This window comes from Squalius cephalus, assembly GCF_949319135.1.
Source record: "Squalius cephalus genome assembly, chromosome: 4".
Lineage (NCBI taxonomy): Eukaryota > Metazoa > Chordata > Actinopteri > Cypriniformes > Leuciscidae > Squalius > Squalius cephalus.
This window is the reverse complement of record NC_137125.1, coordinates 33,082,826-33,102,454: the sequence shown is the minus strand read 5'-3', so window position 1 is coordinate 33,102,454 and position 19,629 is coordinate 33,082,826. Positions and strand designations below refer to the sequence as shown.

General features: G+C 37.5%; 1 protein-coding gene across 1 annotated transcript in view; it reads left to right on the top strand.

Moving 5' to 3' along the window:
• Positions 1 to 18,755, top strand: part of large1 (LARGE xylosyl- and glucuronyltransferase 1) — a 96,885-nt gene extending 78,130 nt beyond the window's left edge. The window contains exons 12-15 of the mRNA XM_079868895.1: positions 10,801 to 11,079; positions 13,265 to 13,411; positions 13,676 to 13,871; positions 14,932 to 18,755. Of these exons, the coding sequence (XP_079725021.1) occupies positions 10,801 to 11,079; positions 13,265 to 13,411; positions 13,676 to 13,871; positions 14,932 to 15,129 (820 nt within the window). The 3' untranslated portion in view covers positions 15,130 to 18,755. The remainder of the gene's footprint in view (positions 1 to 10,800; positions 11,080 to 13,264; positions 13,412 to 13,675; positions 13,872 to 14,931) is intronic.
• Positions 18,756 to 19,629: the final 874 nt, after the last annotated feature.

Below are 19,629 nucleotides of genomic sequence, written 5' to 3'. Positions count from 1 at the left end.
GGCCGGAATTTTGAGAACGCAATAGACGTGACGGACTATAATGCGTTAAGAGCTCGCTCAAGTACTGCGGAGCTAAACCATTTAGTGCTTTGTAAGTGATCAGCAATATTTTAAAATTGATGCGATGTTTAATAGGGAGCCAATGCAGTTTTGACAGAACCGGGCTAATATGGTCATACTTCCTGGTTCTAGTAAGAACTCGAGCTGCTGCGTTTTGAACCAGCTGTAGTTTGTTTATTAAGCGTGCAGGGCAACCACCCAGTAGAGCATTACAATAATCTAGCCTTGAGGTCATGAACGCATGAACTAATTGTTCCGCATTTGTCAATGAGAGCATATGGTGTAATTTAGATATATTTTTAAATGGAAAAATGCAGTTTTACAGATACTAGACACGTGACTTTCAAATGAAAGATTGGTATCAAAGAGCACACCCAGGTTCCTAACCGACGACGAAGACTTAACAGAGCAGCCATCAAGTGTTAGACAGTATTCTAGGTTATTACGTGAGGAAGTTTTTTGTCCAATAATTAGAAACTCTGTTTTTTCAGAATTTAGAAGTAGGAAATTACGAGTCATCCAATTTTTTTATATCCGCTATGCATTCCGTTCATTTTGTGAATTGATAAGTTTCGTTAGGTTTTGAAGAAATATAGAGCTGAGTATCATCGGCATAACAGTGAAAGCTAATGCCATGTTTCCTAATGATTTCTCCTAATGGTAGCATGTACAGAGTGAACAGCAGCGGTCCTAGTACTGAGCCTTGTGGTACGCCATACTGAACTTGTGATCGATGAGACATCTCATCATTTACTGCTACAAACTGATAACGGTCAGATAAGTATGATTTAAACCATGCTAGTGCATTTCCACTAATGCCAACATAATGTTCTAATCTATTTAAAAGAACGTTGTGGTCAATGGTGTCAAATGCAGCACTAAGATCGAGTAACACTAATAGAGAGATACAACCACGATCGGATGATAAGAGCAAATCATTTGTGACTCTAACGAGAGCTGTCTCGGTACTATGGTACGGTCTAAATCCTGACTGGAAATCCTCGCAGATATCATTTCTTTCAAGAAAGGAACACAGTTGTGAGGATACTGCCTTTTCTAATATCTTTGACAGAAAAGGTAGATTCGAGATCGGCCTATAATTGACTAATTCTGTAGGATCAAGTTGCGTTTTTTTAACAAGCGGTTTAATCATAGCCAGCTTAAAGGTTTTTGGTACGTATCCTAGAGACAAAGACGAATTAATGATATTAAGAAGAGGATCTATGACCTCTGGAAGTATTTCTTTCAGTAGCTTAGTTGGTATAGGGTCTAACATACATGTTGTAGGTATAGGGTCTAACATACATGTTGTAGATTTAGATGATTTAATGAGTTTAGTAAATTCTTCCTCTCCTATATCAACGAATTAATCCAATTTTTCCTCAGGGAGACTACAATGCACTGCCTGATGCGATACTGTAGTAGACGTTTGCATAGTTATAATTTTGTCCCTGATATTATCAATCTTATAAGTGAAGAAGTTCATAAAATCATTACTGCTGTGTTGCTTGGAAACTTCGGTGCTTGAAGCTTTATTTTTCGTTAGTTTAGCCACCGTTTCAAATAAATACCTAGGATTATGTTTATTTTCTTCTAATAGGGTTGAAAAATAAGCAGATCTAGCAGCTTTTAAAGCCTCTCTGTAAGTAATTGAGCTCTCCTTCCATGAAATGCGAAATACCTCTAGTTTTGTTTTCTTCCAGTTGCGCTCCATTTTTCTGGCTGCTCTCTTAAGGGCCTGAGTGTGCTCGTTGTACCACGGCGTTGGACTATTTTCTTTAATCTTCTTTAAGCGCAACGGAGCAACTGTGTCTAAAGTGCTGGAAAAGAGAGAGTTAAACGTTTCTGTTGTAATATCGAGTTTATTTTAATGTCAAAATAAAACCAACGTAATGTTACTTGAAGGCATTATAGCCTACTATTCCTGCCAAACTTCCATGGTTGCAGTTAGTGTTACTACAGTAAATCCATGGTAAATCCATCTGTGGACACCGGATAGTTCATTTATGGCACAATGTTTCTCCTGGTTTCCACGTCAGAGCTGTTTGAACCGTTAATAATGGAGAAATGTGAATGTTTCTCACAAGATCTCTCAGCGATGTTATTACTTCTGTGGCGAATTCAAATGATTTCTTTACTGGATCTCTTATTAGCGCTGTGTAGTAACAGTGTCGTATGATCATGATCAGCTCGCGCTGCACTGGTCCAAACTGATAAACGGTCCGTCAACCACACAATAACGAGCAGTTTCATTCCGCTTGCATTACGTTTGCCATTTGACGTTGGACAATGTTGTGGTCGCGCCGGCGTCTCTTACATAACGAGAGCGCTTGCCACACGCGACCCGCCTACATTTGAAATAACGAAATTTTGGTCGGCAGGAAAAATGGTCCAACGAACCGTTCGGTTTGAAAATGCGTACCGAACACAGAACCGAAAGCATCGTACCAAACAGTTCAATACGAATACGTGTATCGTTACACCCCTAATAGATGGTAAACAGAAAATCAAACAAAAGTCAAATAAAATACCACACCATCAGGATCTATCCCAATTTCATCCAAGTTCTTGCCATGGAACTCAGCTAATCTTCCTTGCTCAAGAGCCATTAGAACTTTGCTGATCTTGGCAAGTTGCAGGGTCTTCTCAGGGAGTCGATAGAACTCATGATGGATTCTTATGTCGTGTCCAAGAAAGTTTGCCAGCTGGTCCATCTCGGTGTCAGTCATATTCAGCACTGTTGAAAGGGTTGCGGCATGCTTTCGCAGTCTTGTAGATGTCAGTGACTTGGGACACTTTGCGTCACACACCTTTGCAAAGCCACGGAGGCAGTCTGACCCTCGAAAATATGTCATGGCTTCTGGTCTTGCAAACATATAGGAATTGTCTTTCAGAACCCCACAAGCCTCTCTCTGCTTAACAAGGAGTTCTAAGGCACATAGCATTTTTGAAGTCAGAAGAATTGGAACTGGTCGACCACGCTTCCCCCTTGCGATAACCCTTGTGAAGTGTCTGCAGAGATTGTTTTCCACTTCAGAGAGTGCCCAGTCCACATCCTCATGTGGATCAGAAGTGTCTCTTGATAGAAATGCAGACAAAGGCATGCTCGAAACCACTCCTTCCCTGCGCCGGTTAAAGAGAATCATCTGGGCTAGACACACCTTTGCCAGAAAAAAAAACAATTATTCCTGTCCAGCAAACCTTGCTCACACACACATCTTGATTAAAACTAGCTTCATGAGGACCTTTCACACACAACGTTATATTTCCTTATGGGGACTAGTTTCATCATATTCAACACACAAGTTTGAACTCAAACACTGACTGAAAGTGTGTTGTGGGGACGTCGTGAGTGTCCATTTTAAAGCAACAATTAACCTAGAAAATAATTCCCTGTGAAGGATAAAACTGGCCCTAAATACTCCACTAGCACTAAACTACAGGACACATGTCGTTACACGGATTAATGTACTAATTTACACCAGATACGCATCAAAATATGCCTAAAAATCACTAAACCATGACAAAGAGAGACAGTAGACCTAAATCTTTAGTGATGAATGTGAACGTACCTGTTGAGGAGAGTTGATCTGAGCAGATTCATCATCCATCTGAGTCTCTGACTGGAGAGAAGGATCAGAAGCACTCGCTGCGCTGGTTTTAATGGCAACGCTGGTTATCTGTAAGAGACAACATTCATAATGACAAGATATTAGAACATGGAAACACAAGAGAGAAATCTGAAGCAGATACCACATGATTTCAGAGAAATAGACAAATCAACTTCATCTAAAACATTTATTCCTGTCCAGTCAACCCCTGTCTGCGCTCACACACATCTGGATAAAACCCGGCTTCATGGGGACCTTTCACACACCTTCATGGGGACCTTTCACACACAATGTTATAGTTCCTTATGGGGACTAGTTTCATCAAATTCAACACATGAGTTTGAACTCAAACACTGACTGAAAGTGTGTTGTGGGGACGTCGTGAGTGTCCATTTTAAAGCAACAATTAACCTAGAAAATAAATCCCTGTGAAGGATAAAACTGGCCCTAAATACTCCACTAGCACTAAACTACAGGACACATGTCGTTACACGGTTTAATGTACTAATTTACACCAGATACGCATCAAAATATGCCTAAAAATCACTAAACCATGACAAAGAGAGACAGTAGACCTAAATCTTTAGTGATGAATGTGAACGTACCTGTTGAGGAGAGTTGATCTGAGCAGATTCATCATCCATCTGAGTCTCTGACTGGAGAGAAGGATCAGAAGCACTCGCTGCACTGGTTTTAATGGCAACGCTGGTTATCTGTAAGAGACAACATTCATAATGACAAGATATTAGAACATGGAAACACAAGAGAAAAATTTGAAGCAGATACCACATGATTTTATAGAAAGAGACAAATCAACTTCATCTAAAACATTTATTCCTGTCCAGTCAACCCCTGTCTGCGCTCACACACATCTGGATAAAACCCGGCTTCATGGGGACCTTTCACACACCTTCATGGGGACCTTTCACACACAATGTCATAGTTCCTTATGGGGACTAGTTTCATCAAATTCAACACATGAGTTTGAACTCAAACACTGACTGAAAGTGTGTTGTGGGGACGTCGTGAGTGTCCATTTTAAAGCAACAATTAACCTAGAAAATAATTCCCTGTGAAGGATAAAACTGGCCCTAAATACTCCACTAGCACTAAACTACAGGACACATGTCGTTACACGGTTTAATGTACTAATTTACACCAGATACGCATCAAAATATGCCTAAAAATCACTAAACCATGACAAAGAGAGACAGTAGACCTAAATCTTTAGTGATGAATGTGAACGTACCTGTTGAGGAGAGTTGATCTGAGCAGATTCATCATCCATCTGAGTCTCTGACTGGAGAGAAGGATCAGAAGCACTCGCTGCGCTGGTTTTAATGGCAACGCTGGTTATCTGTAAGAGACAACATTCATAATGACAAGATATTAGAACATGGAAACACAAGAGAGAAATCTGAAGCAGATACCACATGATTTCAGAATTAAAAAAAAAAAAAATACAAAAACATTTACAATTAAAACATGTCTTCATTTTACATAGTTAATCTTTAGTTTATTTTTGTGATTACATTTCACCCATAAGTTGCAATAAGGCCATTGCATCCCACACATAACTTGCAGAAAGAAAAGTGGCCTAAGACTGTACCACCTCACTCTTTAAATGTATAAATTTTAGGGGTGGGGTAGAAACACTGACCTAAAACGTAACTTAACTTATCATTTATAGACATAATTAGATTCATAGATTTCTAATAGATTCAAATTATAATCGATTCAACCAACAACTTGCTTAACATGTTGCAACAATGATATATTCTGTACACAGTGTGCTTTGCAACATACTTGTGTTCTCCAAGGGTAGTCTTCTCCTCCATAATCATAGGCAATTTCTTCTTCTTTAATGTCATCCAGGGCAAACAGACAAAGGTGAGGCTTTCCATTGACGTCAGTTTTCTTCATCTTACAATTTGGATATTTGTGGTCATCAATAACGATCCGCCGAAACGATCCATCTTCTCTTGAGGCATCAATACTTAAATATGAAAGCATGAGAAAAGGATGAATACAAGTATTACAATATACCACCCCAAATCAGTGTCTTTTTTTTAGGGCTGCACAATTAATCGAATTTCTAATCGCGATTACGATTATGGATGCCACGATTACGTAATCGTTCAAAGCCGCGATTACAAAAAAAAAAAAAAAAATCCACTCTGCGTGCATTTAGAGCATGTTGTGAGAGGCAAATCACAACTACTTCAGAAACCCAGCACAATAGGAAGGAACTACTAGGTAGCGACGTATGTGTATGCTGAAATAAAAAGTCTTTCACCTCAGAAAAACGGACGTTCCTGTCATGTCAGCCGTTATAGGCTACTGTGTTCGTAGCGCACACTCTTCAATTGCACGCGCAAATGCGGCGGCGCGCGCTGTGTATAAAGTGCAAAGGAAACTACGAGCATGCAACGTTGTTACGTTGTAAATTGGTAAGTCACAAAAGTAAAATACCAATAAATCACGTTACTGGTACGTCGTGTGTTAGCTGAGAAGGATTTGCATGCAGGGATGATTTTCATTCTATTCACCAGGAGCAGTTTCCATGTTTCATTAACAGTTCTTGTTAGTATTGTGTATCACCATGGTAACTGTCGTTTTAATATTAACCCACTGATCTATATAATGACATTCTATATAGATCAGTGTATTAACCCCAAAATGGCACTTTATTTTCACTTTGTGTTATTTTTTATATTTTAAATGACTGTGGTGGCTCATACCAACATTGTATTAACAAAAGCTAGTTTGGGACTGATATTTAATAGCTTTAGCATAGGCCTAATGTTTATTTCTTAGTAGTCTTTACTATTAGTCATATTCTTACAATATGTTAAGTAAAGGGGGACAGTGTGTGTGTTCACAATTTTTAAGCAAACATGTATAATAATATGCCTATATATATATTCAATGTAAATTGTGATAATCGTAATTAATAATCGCAATTACAATTTCAAGGGAATAATCGACAATTATGATTTTTGTCATAATCGTGCAGCCCTACTTTTTTTACTATAGTTTAGCACAGGGTTTCTCAAACTCAGTCCTGGAGGGCCACTGTCCTGCACAGTTTAGCTCCAAAACTGATCAAACACACCTATCTGTGAGTTTCTAGTGATCCTGAAGACATTGATTAGTTTGCTCAGGTGTGTTTGATCAGGGTTGGAGCTAAACTGTGCAGGACAGTGGCCCTGCAGGACTGAGTTTGAGAGACCCTGGTTTAGCATAAGGAATATGGTGCAACTTGACTTCTTACCACCATGTTTTCCCTCGCCAAATGAAATCAAACATAAATGCAGCACAGGATGCGTGGTAACATGTTCTTCTCTGCAGCTCTGCATCATTTATCATATCTCCCCTGTACTCAAAATCACCTTTGCAAAAGGCACCCTTTGCGAATAGACCACGTCCTGCAAAATACAGAATTTTTTTTTTTCACCAAAAATAAAATCTTATAGATAAAGGATGCCAAATACACAAAAAGACATCAATAGTTGGCAGCAGTATGGTTAGGACATGCATATGATGGTAAATATTAAATGATAAATCACACCACCTTACCTTTCACTGGATTGATATACTTCACATCTAATTTGAATGTTTTGTCAGTCTTCGAAACAACATGATGCATGGCATCCTTAAGGGGGCTGATTCGTGGTGGCATTTCAAACTGAGAGAAACATTTTTTTAATAAATAATAGTGTGAAAATGGGGAGACATGCAGAATTAAACTAGCATGTTCAATAAGTAGATAAGAATGTTATTGTAATGTAACACTGCATTACAATGATATCGTATGTATCAATGTAAGACAAGAAATCAGAACTCAAGGATATCACATTTATTGACTAACTTACTAGCCTTGAGGGCATAAACTCAACATTTTCACTTAGGCTCTAATCTCTCACAAAACCAACATCTATATAATCCCAGGTAGCCTTGACAATTAACTACTTATTTGGCTCTTAACCTAACTACTCTTTTGAACGATCTCGCCATACAAACCCCAGTTTATTTTAACTACTGTCATAATTAAAACAAAGTTTATTCATTTAAAGCTACTTACCATTTCAGTGTTTTTATTTTTGCCTAACGTTACTTAATTGCTCTGTTAACGATATCAATACTAAAAGTCAAACACAAGTGTGATATTCCTCCCCCTCACCCTGTCCTGACAAGTAATAAAACATAACATTACCTTTAATTTAAAGTAGAAAAGAATCTACTGTCCAGCACGCGAACTAGACAGAAACAGACTTAATAACCCAATTCCTTCATTAGCAATCAATCAGACTAAACACCTGACGACACTTTTCAGTTGAAATGAAGTACTTAACATTACATTGTATGATTTTGTGATCGCTTATTGGAAAAACACAAAAATATGTCAGGCCACACTTAGCCTCAACAATTAGCACTAACTAGCTAGCAGCTAACGTTAGCCCGCTGCCTAATCTAATTAACCTAACTGGTTTCATACATATGTGCTTAACGTACCTTGAGCTTCACTTTTATCCTCTGCAGAAGTTTAGATCCTTAGTTGGCATCTCCAGTAAATAATCTTCTTCTTTGTCTTCCGTGTACAGTATCAATTTAATACTTATATTTTCAAGTTGTTGTTGAATTCCTTCCTTATGAGGACCCGGAAGTGGGCGGTACTCAACCATAATTGGAAAATGTGTGTGTGGAGAAGTGAGTGCATTACCAGCCAAAAATGTTTGGGGGCGCAGCTGAGCACACACTTCACACACTCACACTAGAGCCCTGCAAGCCCGTCGGGGCCCGACGGGGCCCGACGGGGCCCGACAGGCTAAGCCCATTCGGGCCGGGCTCGGGCCGTTTTTTTTTTTTTACAGATCGGGCTCGGGTCGGGCTCGGGCTTATTTTAGCTTCTCTCCTCATTGTGTATTTAATTAACGTGCAGCAGAGCACACGTCACGAAGTGTGTATGAAATATTGTTATATTGATTATATTATAAATATTATACATCACCTAAGAAAGTAACACAAACGCAACACGCATACACGAACGCGCGCGCGTCACTCACGTGCATTAAACAGGTGACACTTCAGTTACTGAAAAGCAAAGAAAGGTAGGCCGTTTATTTACTTATTTTTGCGGTTTGATCCCGTATCACTATATTCTCCCTTCATGTTTATGCTTCTGTGTAATGGACGGTTTGTCCAATATTTTTGGGCATGATGTTTCAGGCCTATAATAAAAGTTTACCTCTTAGTAGCGTGTGACGTGTGTGTGTTTGCGTGTGTAGCAGAGACAGTGCGCATCAGAGAGCGCGCGATGTGTGTTTGCGTGTGTAGCAGAGACAGCGCGCATCAGAGAGCGCATATATATATATAAGTAAATTGCTATTAAAACTCACTCCCTGCTATTAAAATCTTTAGCTTTTTACTTCCAGCGACTGCATTTAGGCTTCAAAATTCATAGAAGTTGTTTTTATCTGTGATAATTATTTTGATGGACAAAAAGTGCAAGTATAAACTGTTGTTGATCACAGAGCTTGTTTTTAGTGATAATCCAGTGTGATAAACCAGTGTGATGCTAACTGCCAGTTGGCATACAAAGTGACGTCATACCTGCACCATTCTATTGCATTTCATTATGTTTTGCCACGGAATAATTTATTTATTTTTTTATCTCACAATTCTAAGAATTTTTTTTATATTCTGCCTTTTTTCCTCAGAATTGCGAGTTTATATCCCACAATTCTTCATTTTTTTCCTCTGAATTGACGTAGACTGACAATTGCGAGTTATGAAGTCCGAATTGGAAGAAAATTGCGATTTCAAGAACAAAGTCAGAATTTGTACTTTTTTTCGCTGTTATCAGGAAAAAATGCAAGCTTCACATGAACACTTAGATATGCGCCAAATAACAACACACATTTATCTAGCTTAACATTAGAGCGATCTGCCATGTAAAGTAGCTAACGTAAGGCTACTTATGTTACATGTTTCAAATGATAAGATGAACATTTGGATTTCCTGCCGAACATAGTGTAATTACCACAGAGACCAGACATGTTAACAATCTGTCCGTCAGGGACAGCATGACTTCGCCACTTCCTGTGGAGTTTTTTTTTTCTCTGCGACTAACAGACTAATTAAAATTTGGTCGACTAAACCTCTTCTCGTTAAATGCTCATTTACTTAGTAATGATTATTAAGTTACCTGTAGTCTAAAATGGACTTCATTGGGACTTTTTAGGCTGCCCTAGCGCTTTGGGTGACATTGAGTCAGTAGACTGGGCTCTGACTGTCAACCTCAGTTACCAAAAAACAAAGTTTTATACAACTATAGTTGGTGATGTCAACAGCCTCGACTGTCGGCAAATCATTAAGTTCTACCGGAAACTCAATCATCTTCATGAGGTATGGGTTATGTCCAACATATCTGTTAATTAACTCCTTGTATCTATGTCTTGAAACTGGATCTAAATCCATACAATACGGACTCTCCGGGACGGTTTACCTCCATCGACGTATTCTCCATGTTTACTTCCTGCCCTCCCTCTAAAAACGTGCCGCCTTCGAGCGTCATCATATTCCCGTGACTGAAAACCTGCTATTAACGTTTAGCACAGTGTATCCTTTTTCAAACTCTTCCTAATCAAACACACCTGATTCAACTCATCAGCTCCTTAGTAGAGACTCTAAGACCAGAAATATATGGGTCAGATAATGTAGACATCCAAAATGTGCACTGTTGGTCTGCTTCCAGGAACAGGGTTGGAAAATTGACAGGCCTGTGCTGCAGTTCTATGGATGTTTTGCCCTCCAGCTCTCCATGCCAGTCACCAAAAACTGAATAGAGATCGGTGGCCGTTCAATCGGTGACCCATTTATATTATTTTATTAAATGTTGTCATTACAAAACGTCTGGAAAGAAAACAATGGAAATGAATTGGACAGAAGGGGTGGGAACCTTGTCCTTGCATTCCATTGAAGCACATTATGCTTTTTGAATCATTATTAAATCACGCTGGGGAAAATTTCTATTTAAATAAAATAAAAGAAAGGGTCTTGGACCCATTGAATCAGATTGTATGTTGTTATGTTTTTGGTCAGTTACTGGAGTGTTTCTTTGTTCCAGGCTGCAGATGCTAGAGGCCATCTGTAAACACTGGGAAGGGCCCATCAGTCTGGCCCTCTACCTCTCTGATGCCGAAGCCCAGCAGTTTCTGCGATACGCTCAGGGCTCGGAGGTTCTGATGAGCAGGAGCAACGTGGGATACCACATAGTCTATAAAGAAGGCCAGTTCTACCCTGTTAACCTGCTGCGTAATGTTGCTTTGGGGCAGGTCAACACACCCTACATGTTCCTGTCGGATATTGACTTCTTGCCCATGTATGGACTCTATGAGTATCTCAGGTAAGACAAAACCTAAATATGGAATGGTAAAACAACGTTGGTCCATTTTGGTTTGGTCTCATCTCAACTGTTGACCACAAACCTAAATCTGTGGTTACAGATTGTCATTACTTATCATTAAAAACTCTAAAACTAAGCCCATGTGCTACTTTATTTAACCCCGAAACAGTATATTTTAAATTCATATACTTATAATTTGAGTTGGAAACTGTGTAAATGGAGCCTTTTCAAAGACTGTGATGATGTGTTTCCACAGTTATCAACATCACAAGTCTAATAAAGTTTTTATATATATATATATATATTTTAAATGTAATACATTTATAATGCTATACTTTGTGTTATATTACCTTGTCAGTAAATGACAAAAACGGCTGAGTTTTTGTATGCAAATTTGACATCTGTAATCAATTTCTCCAAAAAAAAAAAAAAAAGTAAGTTGTGGAAATGCAGATTTTTTTTTCTTTTAGATTAAATGCAAATGCAACAATTATATTTGATGTCGTCTCCCGTTCATCGCTATAGAAGTTTACACAACTATGATGACTTCTGCTTCTGAGAACCCTGGAAATGTGAAAAGTAGGGATGTCCCGAGCTGATCTCAAGGATCTGTATTGGGGCCGATTATGTTTTTTTTATACTACGTGGCTGTTGAATGCTTGAATCTGATTGGTTGACGAAACGTTCTAAGGTGTGCAATTATTTTCAGGGAAACGCACGGCTAAAGTAGGTATTGACTGCATTACAGTTCCATATCACTTTGCGTAGTTAACTGTAATAACGGAAAATAGATTACAATTCATAACGAAGAAAATGACAGACGATTAAGATTGATCTGCCATTTTTGATGCCTAACTTCACAATCAATGGAAACGTGCAGTTTAATTTGAATAAATAAAGTATATAGTATATAGTTCTATCTATAATCAAAAGAAAATTAAACTGAATATATAAATAAATTGATAGTTGTGCTGCACGGGTTTTCGTTATCATTGCAGATAATGTAACAAATAAATATAGGCCTTGTTAAAATGGCTTTGTGTTTTATTTATTAGGCTAGCCTACTGTCAATAATAGAAAAAAAAGGAAATAACGTAATAATTAAAACAATTAATTAATAAATTAAATAATATTGATTCCACATTTACTAGATGTGGGCTGGATCTGGGCCTAAACTATGTTGCTGTCTGGGTGACGTGTGTACCAATATGGTCTGTTCTAGCATCTCGCACGCACGTTCAAGCCTTCGTGCATATTTGATGCACACTTTTGTAATGAATAACTCAAAAGTTTACCTATCAGACTGAGACATCGTTGGCATAACACGTTGATATGGGTTACTCAGGTAATTGTTATAATACTACGTAGTGATAGATGGCCCTTTTAGATTTCAGCTTTGGATCTCGGTAACTTTAATGTACCGGAGTATCGGATTGGGACTCGGTATCAGCAGATACTCAAAATTCAATTCCTCGAATCGGATTGGGGGCACAAAAAACTTGATCAAGACATCCGTAGTGAAAAGGGTCCATTCTGGTACTGTCACCCCGTTTTGGTGTGCTATGCAATAATGCATTATAATAAAACACAAAAAAACAAAAAACATGACAGTTGTCTTTTAAAATGTTTTGCCAACCCTGGTACTCTCAAAATGTTTCGGGTTATTTGGCAAGTGCAATCAGGTGTTGATACTTTTGTATCACCACATTATATACTGTCAACATTCTTGCACTTCTTTATAAAAAATCTGTTGAACATTTGTTAAGGAAATACTGACAAAGAGAAATTTGCCTTAGATTAAACCATGTGCTCATAAACATTTTTGATGTCACTTTGTTAAAATATGATGTAAGAAAAAAAAATAGAAGGGAAGAAAAGTCATAACATAACAGGGGTGAAACTTTTGGGAGAAAGAGATATTGTACACAGATCTGTAACTGAAAAACTCTGGTGTGCTTGTTTGCTTCAAAAAAAGACAAGTAAGATACTAGACGAATACCAATGTAACTAATAAAAGCTGAAAGCAAAACTCATTTTGCTCTGAAAATAAGAAATACAAGAGTGCCAACCCATGTACATTAAATCATGTTTTCCATTATTGGTGTCAGCAAAATGTTCTCAGGTTGTGAATGTGATTTGTACAAGTGATCTGTTCCACAAGTAATCCATCTTGTTTCTGTTTTAGGAAATCAGTTGTTCAGCTTGATATGGCGAACACTAAAAAGGCTCTTGTGGTTCCGGCGTTTGAAACACTGCGCTATCGGCTGTCCTTTCCCAAATCTAAAGCAGAGCTCTTGTCACAGCTCGATATGGGCACTCTGTTCACATTCAGGTAAAAACAATACTAAAAAAATTAAAAAATTCTCTGACATTTTCTACATTTATGGCAGATGATATTTTCTTAGATTTGTGACTGAATCTTTCATGATTCTTTTTAATCAATTCATTTCAGTTAATCGATTTAACCAACCTATCACAAACTTATCTGAATATTATATATTTAGTTATATTTATTATTTTTATTTTTTATGTTTTTGCACTTTCTTGACCGTTTTACGATGACTTAATAAATTAATAATCATTTACTTGTCCACAGATATCATGTCTGGACAAAGGGTCATGCTCCCACAGACTTTGCCAAATGGAGAACCGCTACAACACCGTACCGAGTTCAGTGGGAGGCCGACTTTGAGCCGTATGTGATGGTCAGACGAGAAAGCCCCGAGTACGACCGGCGCTTTGTGGGGTTTGGGTGGAATAAAGTAGCTCACATCATGGAGCTGGACGCTCAGGTAACACTTGTATGCATTAATACTATTTAAATTTCATTAAAAAGCTTTTTTGGATTTCATAATAGTCTCTGACTAGACGGATGATGTGACAGATTAGTAATTTTTTTCAAATAGTAGAACCCATCATTTTAAAGGATTAGTTCACTTCAGAATTAACATTTCCTGATAATTTACTCACCCTCTTGTCATCCAAGATGTTCATGTCTTTCTTTCTTCAGTCAAAAAGAGATTAAGATTTTTGAGGAAAACATTCCAGGATTTTTCTCCATATAGTGGACTTAAACGTGAATCAACGGTTTGAAGGTCCAAATTGCAGTTTCAATGCAGCTTCAAAGACTCTACACGATCCCAACCGAGGAATAAGGGTCTTATCTAGACAAACCATCGGTCATTTTCTAAACAAGTAATAAAAACTCAGTGAGTGTTTTAGCGCAATTTTCTGACGTCATGGGATCACAACACTAAGAGATAGTAAATCTTTTCCTGGATTTTTTTTGTGCGTTCCCGAGATTAGACCTTCCTTAACATAATGCCGAAAACCCGAAGTCTCTAGGTGGTCTGGTTGAGGAGTAGATAGAAGTGCAAGATTGGTGCGCACAGACAGAACAGAAATCATGAGTTAACAATCGCAATTTTGTCCGGTGGAAAATTGCGCTAAAAACCTAAAAATATATATACTTTTCAACCACAAATGATCGTCTTGCACTAGCACTGCAATGCACCACGCATTACGTAATCACACAGGAAAGGTGTCTAAGGCTGTCTATGCGTCAACAATGCTATCAAAAAACATGTCCGCCATCAGCCAATGAATTATTGTTATAAAACTGGTAAAATGAAATAAAAGTGGTAAATTTCCTGTATTGGCTGAAAATGGTCATTTCCATCTATAATTGAGACGTTAACAGGCTTGCTAAATAAAACATCTGTTTACGCGTGTGCTTAAAGGCCTTAAACCGCTTGAACCGTGATAATTGCAGCTATATTTATAACTGTAATCTTATTTTCTGAGAATAAATAGATCTTTCACCATGTGATGTTGTTTTTTGTGTATTTTCAGGAGTACGAGTTTGTGGTTCTGCCCAACGCCTACATGATCCACATGCCGCACGCGCCCAGTTTTGACATCACCAAGTTTCGCTCAAACAAACAGTACCGTGCTTGTCTGAAGACGCTGAAGGAAGAGTTTCAGCAGAACATGTCTCGGCGCTACGGTTTCGCCGCGCTCAAATACATGACAGTGGATAACAACAGCTAGCCAAGCACATTGTCCAAGAAACCGAAACAATAACTGCCACGAGCTGATCCTGGAGCACTGTGTGACAGCACCTTTACGGATGCGTTCAGTGGAACTGAGAACGCAGGGTTATTAGGAGGCACGGCTTGTGATCATCCATTCATTCAGGGATCTGACGAGACTTTATCAGTGGTGTTTGAGACCAGTGCTGAGAATTAAACTGTTGATTCCAAGTCACTTTTGTGAGAAGGCAAGCAGATTCAGCAAATGGAAACTTCTAGAATAAATGATGTCTGTTGTTACTTATTAAAAATGGACAACAACACTGATGGACTTCAGATTAAAGCCTTGAATCGGTCTTTCCGTCTGTCAACCTATCTTTCATTCTGACTGTCTAACCATTTGCCAGCCTATCTGTCTCTTTGCTACCTTTTCTAACATCTGACTCTCTGAGTATCAATCTATTGGTTTGTTTACCTATCTGTTGACCTTATGCCTCTTTCTCTCTCTCTCTCTCTTTTCATCTCTACAATCATTCTTTCTGTCAATCCTTCTGTCGGTTTAATAATTTGTCTTTATCTCTGTCTAAAAACCGTTTATCGAACAATCTATATCCCTCGATCTATATTTGTCGAACTATGCTTATTTCTGTCTGTCTGACAATCTATTTAACAATCTGTTTATATATCCATCTAACAATTTGTCTGAATCTCTTTATATCCGTTTGTCTCTCTCTCTATATCATTTGCCTGTCTGTCTAACAATCTATGTAAATCTGCCTATATCTAAGTCTATATTTTTTTGTCTTCCTCTCTCTGTCTGTCTCTCTATATATCATCTGCCTATCTAACAGTCTATATTTCTCTATATATGTGTGTCTAATTATCTAGCTCTCATTATATCAACAATCTCTCTCTCTCTCTCTCTCTCTCTCTCTCTCTCTCTCTCTCTCTCTCTCTCTCTCTCTCTCTCTCTCTCTCTCTCTCTCTCTCTCTCTCTCTCTCTCTCTCTCTGGATTCAAGGTTTCAGTCTCTCTCTGTCGACACAGTTGTTGTGTGTTGTGAAGTAGTTGGAAATGTGTTCATTCTCACTGCAGATGTGAACAGTGTAATAAACAGGGATCTTCATTCATCGGACTGGCAATAATACGTAACGAGAGGCCAAAGTGAACACTTCATTGACACATTAGAGATGGTTAATGGTTTAAATGGCATCACAGCACACTAACAGACTTATGCACTCGATTGCAGGCTTAATTAACAAACTTAATAATTTTCTTCATTATTTCTAAAAGATAGTGTAGTTGCTGCTGCGGTGTCATGAGTTGTTCTTCTCTATCGGTAAACAACATGTCTGACTCAGGCTCGTGTTCAGAGAATTATCTGCTGATATTTTGCCTTTTTTACCACCCGACAGCACACAAGCTCAACGTGTGTTAGTTTCCATCTGCCATACGTTGCTAAAACGTGTCCTGTCTGATGTTATATACTGAGATTCATCAGTTTACCACCTATATGATTGTGAATTTTTTGTGAATCAGATATTTTCAAGATGTTTGTACACTTCAACCGACTTCACGGCAGCATAAGTGTGTTTACTGCGGTATCAATGAAGTGCTTTTAATCGGCTACAGTCTGTGCCGTGTGCATTACAGTAAGCCTGCGAGATCTTTATAAGTTGATCTCATTCACAAGACTGCTGCTTTATTTAATCTTACTTTATTGGTTTGAAGGAAAAATCGAGCATTCATGCTAATGTCCTATAGAGCCCCTTGTGGCACAGCTGAGAACGCACTCGCACTTGCAATTACCAATTGCATTGTGACAAATTTTGGAAGAAGAGTTTGTGTTTACATATAATACAAGCAGATACAAATAATCTGTGAAAACAACATGAATGTGATGATGAATGTGTGCTGCTTATATTCAAGACAGGTCCATTAGATTAAATCTGGGCTAGTTGTCACTTTTTTTATTGAAACGTGATTAACACAATGTGAGGTCATATTTATTTTATAACGTGCAAAAATTTCGGACAATGCAATGCAATAAATGCAATGCAAATATTATAGGCTGTTATATGCCTTTTCGAGATAATTCAAACTGTAAAGGAGTTTAAAAAAGAGCAGTCAAAATGTAAGATGAGTGTCATGGTGCTTTTATTGAGTTTGCTTGTTCAGTGTGCATTACAAAATTTGAATAGTAAATTTTAGTTGGGCATTCATTTACATTGGACTTCAGAGCATGTTAAACAATGTTTTTTTAATTTTTTTTTATTAACCACTTTTTCAATATCGTCACCTTCCTAAAATAATTGCCTATGTCATTTTTTTGACAAAAATGACAAAAATTGACAGCTGCATCAAAAAGAACGAAATTCTACTCAACCTCTCAATTATTGGTTCAGTTTTTTGTGTTTTCTGAGAAACCTGAAAAAATGACTTGGGCAATTATTTTAAGAAGGTGACGATATGTGACAACCAGTGTTGGGAGAAAGTTACTACTAATTGCGTTACTTTTATGTAAAGTAATGTGTTACGTTACTTTTTCTCACCTGGGCTGGGCTTGCTTGTTAGATTTTTAATAACAACAACAAAAAAAGTTTGCTTTTGGCAAATGTAAAGGCCAAAAACACCAAAAGTGAAATGAATAAGCCTCAGGCTGATGGAAATGCAAATTCACTCCTGTACAGTAGAGGGCACAGCTCAAACAAACCTTTCAGCTGTGCTGACATTCTGAATCACAGAAGAAGAAATTTCAGCAATATAAACTAAAAAAAAAATTAAACAAATGTGATCTTTATCTAAAGTCATTTTTGTTCATATGGTTGAATTGGATCATCAAAGGTCAGCACAAAGACTTTGGTCAATAAAGTGAGATTAAATACATAAAGAATTTCTGAGTTTGCATTTTCACTGTTTTTATTATTTTTGAGAAAAACATTTTGTTTTTGTGAAAATGAGATGAGTACATGCAAATGTTCACATCATGGGGTCAGAAGAGGTGTCAGTCAATACATAGGAAAACAAAGTAACGAGTTACTTTTTTGAATTTTTTATTTTTTTAAATTGTTGTAATTTAAAAGTTTTGCTAGTTACTTGAAAAAGTAATCTGATTACATACCTTGTTACTTGTAATGCGTTACCCAAACACTGGTGACAACTAGCCCCAGTCTGTATTTGCTACATAAGAAGTAAAACCAGCAGATGAAGTTATTAATGGACAGCATATGTGTGTAAAATCTGAAGGATCCAACCATCCATTTTGTATTTGTTTGGAAACCGTCCACGTCACTGAAATGTCCTGATGTGGAAGCCTTACGTCCATATCCTTCTGTGGATATACATGTTTCATAATGTTGCTACTGATGCTCATCGATATGTTTGCTTTGGAGCTGTGTCATTATTTTCCAGTATTTCCTGAGGTTGTACGCGAGATGTGCTGAGCTGTGTGTGCACACTAGCTGATTGATGTGTGTTTAATATGAATATAAACAGCCACATGTCCAGGATAACACTGATAAAACTGCTTCTGAATAAAATCACATCATGTTGTCTTCTGCTTATTTTACTGTAATGTACACGATGCTGAAACAATATTTCACCATTTGAGTATTTCAAACATTCATTGCATTATCTTTATGAATCTCCTAACCACATAAAACAATTCAAAATCTTTTTTTTTTCATATTCATATAGGATATACATCATGTAACTCTCCACAAGACCATGAAAAAACAATGTTTAAAAAAAAAAAAACATTTTAAGAAATAATGTGATTTTTTTTTAATAATACAATGTACTATTCCACATAAAACACGTGATGTGAGAGCAATTAGTAATTATAGTTTTTTTTTTTTTTTTTTTTTTTTTGATTAACCCGCTTCCTTCCCTTGCTTTTTGTAACATCTTTTTGGGGAGATTTTTTGTCATTTTTTTTTTATTTAATTTACCTTTAAATTTCTAGATTTTATCAATAAATAATAAATGAATAGTAATCTAAGCACATTCCTCAGATTCTTTCAACTTAAATTCAAAATAACTCACAATTTCATGCATAACCCTTTTAATTCAGCTCAAAATATCTTACATTGGGTGTCTGCGTGGTGATCTCTTGTGGTGGCAGAAAAAATAATATAACATGATATTTCATGACTCTAGCCACTAGATGGCCTTATAGCTCTATTGGAGCAAATGAGCTGAGCTGTTCAGCTGGGTCCTAAAGTCAGTTATTTTCAGTATGCATTCAAATCATAAACTGTACAACAACAACAACAAAAAAGATACACATGTAGACATAATAAAATAATTTTGTGTAGCATTCCTCGCATTCCATTCCTTCCTAAGGGGGTCAAATTGACCCGCGAGGGAAGGATTGGTTACTTTTCACAATTTCAACCACAAAACTGCTCGAGTTGAAACCATTAATTTTGTTTTTGTTGTTGTTGTGTGTATTCGTGGTTCAGGTGCGACAAAAGTCCAAGGGTCCAAGACCCCTCTGATGAACATTATTTAAAAAAAAA